Here is a 13,416-nt window from a genome sequence, read left to right on the forward strand (position 1 = left end):
TGTTCATACTTTAGAGACTATTTTGATCGGTTACTTTAGACTAATAAATCCTCTTTTTCTACGTGAGCAGTTTGACCGCAATTCTCCTCACAGCCCCACCTAACAAGAGAGGATCTTTGGCTGAGGTCCAGCAAGATTTCCAATTTGTCATATCATATTTCTGATGAATGATCTGCAGCAGTTTTAAGATCATAAAGTGCTTTTAAAGTTAAAAGAAAGATTTCTTAATTAGTTAGCATGCTTTCACTTTCTTTATATAGGTATTTAAACTAAAATTGCTAGTAGATTCTTCTAGTTTTGCATCTCAAAACACCAAAACAATCTTTTAGTTGAGGTTAAAAAAAAAAAAACCAAACAACAGTTCAAATGAACTTTACTCTACTTGCAAGCATACAACATGTCAATAGCATAGAACTCAATTTCTAGAAGTGCTGAAGCTAACTTAAGCAGTTATAATTTGTAAAAGAACACCAGTTCTTTGTAATTTACTGCCTCAGTTTCTGTGAAGTTTTACTATTATGAGATGCCATGACACATACACAAGCCCTCCTCCACTATAAGGACTTCACAGTCTCATAAAATGCATCTCCTCTTTCTTTACATTAAGTTTAAAAATGGTAAAAGACATGCAGTAAAACAGTAGTTATTTCATACAAAGCATCCACTTTGCTCTTCAATTATCCACTGCATGTAACAATTCCCACGAACGAGAGAAGATCATGCACCAAAGGCAGATTTATCATCAAAACTTATTTTAATAAGTTAAAACTGTAATCTGTAGCTTCAGTTTAGAACATCCAACATCACTTGCTTAGGAATGTGCTGGTTTACGGAACTCACCCCCAGAACTTAACATTTCCAGCTAAGATGTAAATGGGTACCCTTTTAGCTGCTTGAATTTGAGAAGCACCAGCTGCGTCAGTGATGAAACAAACCACACAGACATCCTCTGCTACAAAGATTTTGGTATCACTGACCATGAAAAGCACTGAAAACAAAGCTTTGTTTTAAACATTTTTCTTAAACTAGGTGAAGAGTAAAACATAACGTAAGGCAGCATGCTAATAAAAACAATAGTAGACCTTAAATCTTGCATGTAGTGTTCAGAAGTGATATTATTTTGGTGTCAACTAAACCATACATCTAATCATTTCTCCCAAGACATACTTAATTACTTAAGTATCACAACAGAAAGGCAAAACTAATGCAATTACAGATGATGCCCAGAATATGTTACCAGTATCTGCTGGGTAATAAGTTTTATTATTACTCCCCTCTACCTATGATTTTCAAGGCTCTATTTTATTTAAATCCTGAAGCAAGGTTAACTGCTATCAGTGAAACCTCTAAAATAGTAATGATAAATCTAAAATCTTTTTGTTTCGTTGTTTTTTTTTCAAAAGCAATAAACGTGTATTTAGCAAGGCAGATGGCCTCCTCAGATATAAGTGACAAGGAAAGCTAGAAATTCTCCTACTGTCACAACTACACAGCACTCAAATGCATAAAGGCAAAGAGACAAACCCCACACATAGGCTCCAGAATATTAAAGCCTTATATGTGAACTGGAATTTTTCTTAGTAATCAAAAGTTTAAGTCCTAACAATCTCTTTATTCACCTGTAATGGTTAAAAGCCAAAGTTACCAGTTGTACTTGTCAAAGAGCTGACTTTGTTGGGCTCATCTGTACAGTATGAGCATCCTACTCCACCCCAATTGCACCACTGTACAAAAGGCACCTGTTAAGACTATTTAACCTAAGGCAGCCTATTAGCCAGGCCTCTGTCAGCCTCAGAACTGCTCTGTCTCCTCCGAGTCATTCATTACCCAGTAGTTACCTAATACTACAAAGGAAAGAATCAAAGTATTAACACCTTAAGTTTTAGTCAATATTTTCCCTATAATAATATTCCATTTTTTAAATAAAACAGTGACTATTTTTTCCTGTCTTCCTGAAAGTAAGTGTGTGGGAGCAGCTAAGAAGCACCAGACTTGCAAAGTTCCTATGCTTGACATACTTATACTTGACACACATGACACAGATTTCTCACTAACTTCCATGTATCGTCACTGTAAAGATGCAGACTCCATTCTTCCTATTCTATTTTCCTGCCCTAGACTTTTGGTGAGAGGCATCAACTTTTTATCCAAAGAGGGTATGGACAAGAGAACAGTGCTACTTGATGGAGCTGAAGAGTAGAACATGAATAAATGCATCATTGAAATAGTAAGTGAAGAAATCCCAGACAGCCCAAACAAAATTTTGAAGTAAGAAAAAAAAGAACAAATTTAAGATAAAAGTAGTTTTGTACTTTCATTCAATTTCAGGAAGTCGAACGTTCTTCAAAAAAAAAAAAAAACAACCAACCAAACCCAAAAAGCAAAAACAACCCCCCCCACACTAACTTAGATACCATCAGCTAAGGGGAATTTCCACCTTCCACAGAAATCACAATCATAAGGCAAAAATCTGGTTTGGAAATTGTCTTCCCTTAAGAAAATATCTTCTTAATAACAAATATTCATATCAATCTTGCTAGACACAGTTGCAGCTACCTTGCTTCACAGTTCTCAAAACAAAGAGATCACATTTACAGTAAGTGATTCAGGAAGAAAATCCAGAAGTCCCCAAGTAAGATCCATGAATATAAGAAAGAAAAGCACAAACACGGCTTTTAGATACACCTGAATGCTGGATTCGTGTAACACACCAAAGACTTCATGTGCCAGAAATACACAAATCACCAATGCTGAGCACGGATGATCATTATTTCTAAGCAATCTAGAGGGGAAAGGACAGAGACACAGCTGAGCTGATCCAGTGATCATTTCCTTCCTCAGTTCACACATTTCATTGTGGTTTGGCAGAGTTCTGCCTGGATTGGAATAAAACAATGTTTGCATTTTCAATGTCTTTGGTTTCAGTGTTCATACCTTACTAAAAGTACAAAACGTCCTCCAGATCTGCCTCATGGTTATATGTCTAGGAATCAAATTTTAGGATTATGATAATTCAGGCTGGAAGGGACCTCAGGAGGTCTCTAGTCCAACCTCCTGCTCAAAGAAGGGCCAGGTGTGCATTCAGACCAGGTTGTTCAGGCTGTGATGCAGTTGGGTCTTGAAATCCTCTGAGGATGGAGATTGCACAACCTCTCTGAGTGACCTGGTCCAATACCTGCTTGTCCTCACGGTGAACACATCCACAATATTCAGTTAGAACACCTCGATTCAGTCTATGTGATTGCCTCTTGTCCTCCTGCCATGCACCACTGTGAAAAGCCTGGATATCTCATCTTGATGAGCTCTCCTCATAGGTACTAACGGCTGCTATTCAGGTTCCCTGAAGTCTTGTCCAGGCTGAACAAGTCCAGCACTCTCGGCCTCTCCTCACAGTGCAAGTGTTCTAGCTCATTCACCATCCCAGTGGCCCACCAGTGAACTTGTTCCAGTTTATTTAGGTCTTTCTGGGAGCCCAGAATAGATTTTTTTCCTTCTGCAACCAACTGTCTTGGTAACAAAGACAGAACCTTCTATATCAAGCATTGGAACAGGGTGCCCAGGGAAGCGGCTGAGTCACCATCCCTGGAGGTATTTAAAAGATGTGTACACCTGGTGCTTAGGGACATGGTTCAGTGGTGGACTTGGCAGTGCTCGGTTTATGGCTGGACTCGATCCTCTTATAGGTCTTTTCCAACCTAAATGATATGATTCTATATGACACACAGTGGATAATGCCGCTTTCACTCTTATTTTTTTTACGAAATAAACATTTCATGCAAGTTTGTTAACAATTATACAAGCAATAAAGCTATTTCAATGTCTGTCAGTAGTCAATAACACAAGTCAGCATCTCCCATTTCAGCAAGATGCAAGTGAACTACGAGACACAATAAAGCTTTTTATTTCAGTTGATATTCACACGGAAAACATCCTTAGCTATTTTCTCACTTTTCTGATTCTCCCCCACATCCCACCAGGGGGGAGTGCGCGAGCCGCTGTGTGATGCTTAGTTGCTGGCTGCAGTTAAACCACAATAGCTACACAAACTTTTGAATAAAACAAGGAAGAGGCATGTTTTACTGTCCCACAAGCCAGACAATCTCCTGCACTAGGACTATTACAGCTTTGTAGCAATTCATTCTCCTCAAGACCATGTCAGAAGAATGATACAAGAATTGTGAGCATTGTAAGTGATCAATAGCACTATTACAGACATGAACTTGAAAAACAGTTGTCTCCGTTAATTTTGGGATCCATCACGCAGTAAGAAACAGATTTTAAACATGCCTGATAATTTGCTCCTTATACAGCTTTTATACATTTTGCTTTTCCTAACAGTAACTGCACCTTGCCAGGTAACATACATTCCCTGACTCCAAAAAAAAAAAAAAAGGGTTGATCTATATTCTTGGTCTTCAGGCATAGACCAGCTAGCCAAGAAGGAGAAAAGCCTACATGGAGGTCTCTAGGTCTATAGTTGTAGAAGGGTGATTTGCCTGGGATACAGCACAGCTGTTCAATACAGTTGATGCGGCACAGGACCCATCAACCACCTTCATTTAGAACAGAAGGACAGAATATTTGGGGATACACAAATTTAAGACTTTTGAGAATAAAGGACACCTCTTAAATATAAAAAATGTGGTTGGGAAAAATCTTTTAAAAGATTGTTCAGAAAGAATTAATAACTTTGGAATATATGAGTTGTAAAAACGATTATAAAACAAATTTTTTTTACTCAGTAAAAACAATTTCTGAAGATTTTGCACCTACAAGTGCATACAACAAACCTAAAAACACAACTAAGTGAAACTCCCACAGAATCAGTTGGTTTATAGAACAAAATGTATACTAAATTCTCCAATTAAAAACCTGTAAAGTAGTTTCCGTGCTTTTTAACCCACCTTCCCACAGCAGGGAATTAATCCCTCCAGGGGGATGCAAACAAACTTCAAAGCGAAGATTATACCCAGACACTAGTACTGTACAATGTAATGTTTATGGTCAAATTTGTTCAGATTTTCTGGCACTAGAATCCAGGTCAGATGTGCAGAAACAAAGACTAGTTATTAAAAGGGCTCCTGCAGTTACATCAAATAGTTGTGATGGCATATAGCAATAGGACAGGCCAAAACTGTATTCCACTTACAACTCCTATGGAGGCCTTGACAGTAAAGGAAAGAGTTGCAGCAATTTGACTTTTGAAGATTGTAACAAACAAATACAGATAATAAAAGGACCTAAGGGGCTTTCCAGTCAATAAAATACAAAACTCCGTTCTATTGGTTCCTTATATCATATATACAACACGTCCATGATCATTTCATCAAAGATGAAAGAAATATTACTTGAGTATATGTTGACTAATCACAATCATTCTAGCATCCCTCCTTTTCGTAACATTCCAGAGACTAATCTCACAAAACCTCTACTAAAATCTGCGATTACGAATTTCAGCCTTTGCTTTTCCTGCTTATTTGAACAAGTTCCTCAGGTTTCAAAAAAAACCACAATCAAAATTCACAAAGATACTTACATGTTGGTTTCAGCAGTTATGGGACTGCTCTAGCATAAACATAGGAATACTTGTCAGAAATAATATTACGCAAAACAGTTGTATAATTATGGCTTGGTAACAACACTTGGTAAAAACAGTTAACCAAATCGTTAGCTGTGTTCCTGCCTTATTTCTATATAAAAATCATTTGACCAAAGGAAGAATTCTGGGAACAGATAAAAATACTTCTGCAGAGAAGTAAGAAAGAGGAAGTAAAACTAAATTTCACACAAGAAGTTTTGGAGCTTTTTTTTGTTTTAAAACTAATCATTCCTTATACGAGCAGCAAATACAAATCTGAACATGCGTTTACTTTTTCAACCTAATAAAGTAAGAGTTATTTCTATTTTAAAAGACAAAAAAGGTGAAACCATCAAGGAAATCAAAAAATTGCCCACAATCAGGGATGAAGAATTTTTCATTATTAGTCCTACCTGTAAAAGATTCCACAGAACCAACAATTAAGGTATCTTTAAAAGGTAGAGCAGCAGAATATTAAATATACTGCATTATCTCACAATACACGGTTCTTAAGAATAATTTTAGCCAATAAATAGGTAGAATTACAGTACAAAACAGTACCTTTCCCAATGCAACCGATTCCTGAATAGGTTACTTCTGCATACACTTCAAAGGTAGTTTCTGGATTTTGTCTGAAAAGTAAAAAAAAAAAAAAAAGGGATTTAGCACATTGAGAATTTTCTTCAAGCATGCTTTCAATTACTCCGTTAAAAAGGGTTCTAAGAACGCACACAGTGCAATGACAACTTGCTAAACTAGATTTCTTGTTTTAGAGTCTGTGATGATTTCACACCAGACCTTTCTGCCTTACTCCTATGTAACAAAGCAGAACAGGACTGAAGCTCAGATGGGTCAGTGTGAACACGGTGTCTAACAAACTTCGTGGAGGAAAAAAAAGAATCAAAATAATAGAAATCAAGCACATGGAACCTTTAAGTCAATTTAATTGTTGTGACCAGTCTGCATTTCTAGGTACTAAAACCTCCCAGGCCTATCATTCAGAACTTTGACAGAAAAAAGAACCCAGGCCTTTTACGTCACTTTTCAGTATGCTACTTGGGTAGAGAAACACTAGTTACTTCAGTTCTTGGCCACAACAGTAACTTTGATTACAGGTGCAACTTGCAAAAGCAAGTTTTTATCTCCCCTTTACTTTCAAATGAGAAAGTAAATCACCTGTGTGCTAAATCCAGGGATTATTTTCAGGAAAAAAATAATCCTAAATACTCTTTTCTCTTCACCAAACTGGAAACAGAGTCACATTGCCCAAAATCGGGCAAACAAACCAGATTCACATTTTCATTCCTGTGACCCTTGAGTTCAACTTCATGACAAGTATTTACTCGGGGGGGGCGTTGGGGGCGGGGGGGGGGGGTGTGGAAGAAGCTGCAGTCAAAAGCATGCGAAGTCATTTTACGCACACACAATTGGAAAACTTAAGAGGCTGTATTTTGGATGAAGGCAGTTCCCCACTTTAAAATCTGTCAAAATATTTCTACCTCTGTCAAAAAAAAAAAAGCCACGCTGAAGAATATAACAAATGCACAAGGTTTCACCTCATGAGACCTCCAGTCTTAAATCCAGAAAGCTGCCAGATGCACATGAAATAAGGAAATAGGTGCGACAGTCAAAAATTATACCAAATTCAGCTACAAAATGTAAATGAAGCTTGAGGAAAGAGACTTATTCTGCTCCAGAGTTATAAAAACACCAGTAATAAAAGTAAAAAGTTAATGGTATACGACTTAAAAAAAGAATCAGCGTATGTTTTCAGTTCTTACTAATATAGCTCCGTAATTGAAGCTGTGGAATATACATTTCATAAGGAGCATGTAAAGGTAGCAGGTGATTACATAAGAAAGGATACTTTTGAGTTAAATTCCTGACTCTAACAGTTTTAGCTACTCCAAAATTTGTATGAGATTAAAGTGAATCACACATTAGACTGTAATTGTTTAGTTACTGAAATAAGGATTTTGCAAGTCTGAACATGTGACATTTTATTCTTAGATTTTCTGGCTAAAACCAAGAATCCAAACTGCATAATTACCGCTTTAAATTTATGGCTGCTTCTATAGTGATAATACTGTCTCCTGTGTGTTAATGTAAGCTATCTAACATTAGAAAATGTTGAGGTATAATTAACTTGTGAATTTTGTTAGCTCCCTTACAGCTAAGGATGAAAATAATGATAAAAAACCAGATATATGCGCTAGAATTCCTAGCTGAATATTAATTTAAAAAATTAAACTCATCTTCCCCAGCATCTCAAACAAAATATATAAACATGTCAAGGAGTTCAGCCTACTCTTCAAAGAATTTCTGTTATTTTTAATCCTACTTTAACACCAAAAGAGATTAAGTAAAACATTTCTAACCAGGCCACAAGCCCACTTAGTGTAACTCAAGTGGCTCTAAGCCAAACCCCACACCTATTTAAATCGCCAGAAAAGCTACCGTTGGTTTCAGTAGCATAGGATCACACTCTACAGTTTTACAGAGCACCTCGCAGGAGCAACAATATGGTTCATAATTCAATTATTTTTAATTTAATTTGCTACCAGTTCCCAACTGATTCGCCTTAAGTAGCCATTTTTCAGAAAATTCCATTCATAAGTTATGAAAAATCCAAAATCAACAAACCAACTATTCTTTTGCAGTATAAAACAAACTTGCATCATTCTCTCTGTGCTACTTAGAGTTGTCCCACATAGCTTGCTTCAAATACTGAGATTCTTAGCTACATTCCTACGGTCATGGTACAGGATGAGGATGAAATGACATCCACAAAACACCAGAAATATATTTTTCGCTTCATACATATTGCTGTGCAGCCTTATCTTACCCTCCTTGTTTATGTCTCTATTTTTAGCACCGTGTTTCCTTCATTAAAAGTTTATAAATTTCATAATATTTTTACAGCTAATGGTTAAAATAACAAACACCTTTTTAGTATTGTGTTAGAGTCTGTGTTCAAATTCTTTAGTGAAAACACTGTATAACACATCTGGCAAAAGCACATACTATATACCAAAACTTTCAGACAAAAAGACATCACATTTTGTATTTTAATATTCCATGACAAACGTCCGCTTATTTCTACAAACAGTGAAATTAAAGTAGCTTTGCCAAGTCAGAAACTTAGTATTAAAGGCTGCATTCAACAAGCTAACACCTCAGTGTGAGAATGAAGTCATTGTTGAATTCTGAATATTTTATAACTCTTCAGTGGAATTAAGGAAACAAGTCACTATGAGACTTCACACAGTTTGCAACTGTAGCATAAACATGCATCATAATATGTATATTTTGCAGCCCATTTTTATGACTATTAAACTACCCTGCAGACATCTAATGCCACCTGTGCATTGTATTGAAACCTCAACCCACTGAAATCATCCGCAGCACTATAACCTTAAACACACACACACAGAGTTTTCTTTCCTCCCCATAATCATTTAAAGACCCAGGGTCAGTTATCAAGTGAACATACAGATGCAGTAAAAAAAAAAAAAAGTACATAGGACACATACGTACAAAAATACATATTACCCCATTTATTTGATAACTGGATAAGTTCAGAGGCAAATGCAATACTTCTTTGTAAATAGAAATTTAGGAAGGAGCTCTATGAGGAAAGAATGCTTTTGTGATAAACACTAGTTGTGTGGATTACTTCAAATCGCTCTGATATAGAAATAGCTTTAGTACCAATGCAATCCATATGAAACTCAATTTTACTGAAGTAACATAATCTTTAAAACAAGATATTTATGCACCTTTTGCAATCAAAATTATTCATTTTTACTAAACTGCAAAGATGCGTGCAGATTAAATAAAGTCCTTCTCTGAAGCTGAATGTATGGAAGCACATAGCTTACATATCTAAAGCCTATTTCAATTCTGTCAGGAGCATTTTTTTCTTCACACAGGAAAATGTAATAGCACTTCTGACAGAAAGTATCATCCTACTTAAAAACTGAGGCGTAAGAGAGGAGCCTGACACTGTTTGATAATTGGTTGTCATGTAACAAGACTTCGTTGCTCAACTCTTGCAGAAAAAAAAAACAAAACCTATCAGCAGAAATCTGTAATTGCTAATTCAATTCAGAAATTGCACCTCAAACCCTTATTCATTTCCATATATTTAACTTTTTCTGCCTGGTATTCTCTAGGTAGATAATAGTACATTTCAGTATATTGCAAACTTTATGTTAAACGTCTGAAAGCATTCCCAAATTAATCTTAGGGATCTCTTCTGTCATCACTGAAATACATCCACCTCCAGAAAGGAACATGCCAAGTTTTTTACAGTCCAATGCAATTCTGATGAACAGATTGATATCAACACATTATTTAAAAAAAAACAAAAACAAAAAAAAACAACACCAAACCACAACCAGAAACCCAACAACTTTCTCTTGCAATATCTTGAACACTGAAGGCTACCAAGAAGTGATAGCAGCCAGGTTAACACCATCCCTGTTTTACACTGCCTTGCTGGCACAGTGCCTTGCACGTACCGTGTGACATGCTCCAACACGAGGCTTAACCCAACAGTGTAACCCAACGCTTAATTTACCTTTTTGTCGCCTGCAGCCATACACAAGTCAAAAGCTTACAAGATTGCTGGCAACTTCTTGATTTCTTTCACTTCAGTCTGATGCAGCCTCCGATAATTTTCTCTAAGCAATCTTTCACGCAAATAGCTCATTACTACACATCCATCAAAAATATAACTGACACACATGTCCAGGTTTCATGCAGAGTACATCACAGTGTGTGCAAGTTATCATGTGCCAAGGAGCTTAACATCCCTCGTAATTATCAATCTATAGCAAGAAGCAAGAGATCTGACTACCGGGTTTTTGCTGGGGCTCCAACACATACTGGCGACACCACGAAAGGAGGCATGCCGCAATATACCCAATTATAAAATAGTTTCCTCATTCACGCTCCCATCTGCCCCAATAAGGGAGCTACTCATTAACTTGAAAATCCTTGCTGGATTAAACACCTAGCTCAGGAGAGCAGACCAGAAAAGTCTCTTACTCAGATAGGCTCTCTCGTTCTTTATATATTTCAGGATTGTTTTGAAATTCTGTCCTTACTCTACCTGGGCACAGTGTTCTGTCTAAAGTGGGGAAAAAAAAATTATTAATTGTTGCTCAAGGCAAATGAATGGACAAAATGCTTTCTCACAAAGTCCAAGAGGAATTAAAAGTAATGCTTATATGGGGTTATCACCTATGTTTTGCTGGTGACAGAGAAAGACATGGGCTCTGCCTGTTATCTTGAAAGACACATTCACACTGAAGGACATTGCACAGAAAAAGTCCTAAAGTCCATTGGCTGTAATAAATACTTCCAACTGCTACATCTCCTCACTGACACCGATGAGGTTTCCAGTTGAAGTGTCACATCTGAGTGATAACACTCACATTCAGCAAAGTATATGCAAAGCCATTAAAGGTCAAATTAGCAATCAAAACCCCAAAGATGGTGAAACACAGCTTGAGCATTCAGTATGTACATAAAAGAAATGACATTTTAAGTGAGCATCATCTTTTTAATAGATTTAAGGTCCCCATCAGAAGTCATTGCAGGTCATAATCTTGAAGTGCCCCAAGCAAGGGTGACCACTGCAAGCTCCAAACATGCAAGTCACAGATATAGCCTGCTCTTGCTGTCAAAACAGTAACAATTTTAGAGTCTACCAGTATTTGAATGCAAGCTAAGAGTTTAACTAGTTTCTTAGACTTTGATTTTTTTGTAGCAACAGTTGAGAACCCAAATGCCAAAAATGTGCAAAATTATCCCCACAGTATCTCTTGAAGGAAGGTTGCTTTCTGGAACCAACCAACTGCCTCCATGCTATCATTACGAGCACTCATTATCCACTTACATTTCCCTAAAACACCTGGCTGGATAGACACATTCATGTCTATCCAGCCTGTGGGCTCAGGAACATGAAGATGTGTCATCATACTAAAGACACTACAAACTATATCTCCTCTAGTCTCATATTCAAGTTAAACAAAAGAGGTGAAAAGGTGAAGCCCTATGTAATCTTGAAGAACACTGTGTTCAAGAAGGAAAAGCAATTGCTCAGCAGCACCTACTGAAACTGCTGAATAAAATACAATCTAACTGGATCTCTCCACTCTATCACACCTTTCATACACAAAGGTGTCAGCACTCCCCGCTTGGTGATAGCTTTATTACACCTCTATCTGTCTCAGAGGAACTGAATTTGCCTGGAATGGCATATGAATGAACTGAGATCTTTAAGCTGACAATACCAAACATACCAACAGGGCTTACCAACACATCAACACCCAGTTTTATGAAAATTAAAAAAAAATATTGAGGGCATGGAGCTGCAGGCCCAACACATTAATCACTTGCACCACCCTTCTCCTTCCCCCAAATCCCCTTGTTAATGCACTTTCGAGATACAATAGCTGGACTATCCACCTTTTCCTTAGCACACTCTAACCCAGACGAGGAGGTTTTTAACTCTCTCGACCCCACCGCACCCCCAAAACAGACGTCACCAGTGCTGGCAACAAAGTCTTTCCCCGTTCCGGCAGCCCCAGTCCCCCTCAAGGCCTGCACCGACACAATTCACACTGCCCTCACAGCCTGGCCCTCTGCGCTACCACACGGAGAACTGAAGACCGGGAGAAAGAGAGCAGACAACAGCCCAGGGTCGGCTGGAGGGCGGGAAGCGCTCTCCTCCCCTCCTCTGGGCAGGGGGGGACGGGGCAGCTCCCTGCCCGGGGGTCCTGCCGCCGACTTGGGGCTTGACGGCACGGGGCCCTCCGCTCCGACGCCTCCTCCCCTCCCCGGCCCGCCAGCCGGCCTGGGGGGCGGGAAGCACTCTTCCCCCTTCTTTCTCCCCCTCTTTCTCGCCCTACCCCGAGGCCCGCAGGCTCGGCCGGGGTCCCGCTCGCGCGGCCTCACACGGAGCTGGAAGGCGGGCGGGGAAGTCCCCTTCTCGCTCTCCAGAGACCTCCCGCTTTCCGGCGGGCCTGCGAGTGGGGCTGGAGAGCTCCGGGGGGCACTCACTTGATCCTGGATCCCATGGTCTCTGGGGGGCCGCATAGACCCAGGCCAGAGAGAGAGAGAGAGAGAGAGAGAGAGAGAGATAGGGGGGAGGGGGCCGGAGCTGGGTGGGCTGCGCTCTCTCCGCCGCTCGCCCCCTCACTCCATCCCGGCCGGCGCCGCCGTCGCCCCAGCCGAGTCACGGCGCGGCGCGAGGGCTGCCGGGAGCTGTAGTGCGGCGGGGCCGCCGGGGCGGGGGCGCGGGCGGGGCCAAGGGCCGGCCGGCAGCGCTGAGCCCGCCGCGCGCCCCGCTGTGTCGGCGTAGCAACGCACGCCGCGCGCGCGCCATTCCCGCCTTGCCCGCGGCGCGCGGGTGCCGTCGCTCCCCTGAGGGCGCCTGAGGCGGGAGGCCCTCGGCGGAGCGGGCAGCGCTCCTCGGCCGCCTGCCGCCCTCAGCCGCTAAAAAGCGGGTAAGAGTTAGACCGAGCAGGAGCGCCAGGAAGGGGGCTGAGGGAGACACCCCTCTCCAGCGGCCGGCCGTGGAGGACAGCTGCCTCCCTGCCCGCCCTGGCGCCTTACGGCCTGTCAGTGGGAACTGAACCGCCACGCACTCCTTGAGCAGGGCCAAAAGGCGCCACAGGCGTGATCCAGAGCCCGTAGTAATCCCCTGAGGACTGATATCCAGACCAGACGAGGACCAGGACTGTCCATCCTGGCAAGCCCAGTAAAGAGGTGAGCCATCCCTGCGGGGAGAGTACCTGGCGTCGCAAGAAACAGACTGGAGTCCCAAG

The 13,416-nt window shown here is 40.4% G+C and overlaps 1 protein-coding gene across 2 annotated transcripts in view; it reads right to left on the reverse strand.

The window, feature by feature from the left end:
• The window catches only part of DENND1A (DENN domain containing 1A), a 208,088-nt gene extending 195,422 nt beyond the window's left edge, over positions 1–12,666 (reverse strand). For both annotated transcript variants that reach the window (XM_086475517.1, XM_086475515.1), the window contains exons 1-2: positions 12,650–12,666; positions 6,140–6,210 (exon numbers count right to left, since the gene is read on the reverse strand). In XM_086475517.1, the coding sequence (XP_086331643.1) occupies positions 6,140–6,210; positions 12,650–12,666 (88 nt within the window). The remainder of the gene's footprint in view (positions 1–6,139; positions 6,211–12,649) is intronic.
• Between the last annotated feature and the right edge of the window lie 750 nt (positions 12,667–13,416).

Source organism: Leptosomus discolor, chromosome 19, assembly GCF_034619465.1.
Source record: "Leptosomus discolor isolate bLepDis1 chromosome 19, bLepDis1.hap2, whole genome shotgun sequence".
NCBI classification, from domain to species: domain Eukaryota; kingdom Metazoa; phylum Chordata; class Aves; order Leptosomiformes; family Leptosomidae; genus Leptosomus; species Leptosomus discolor.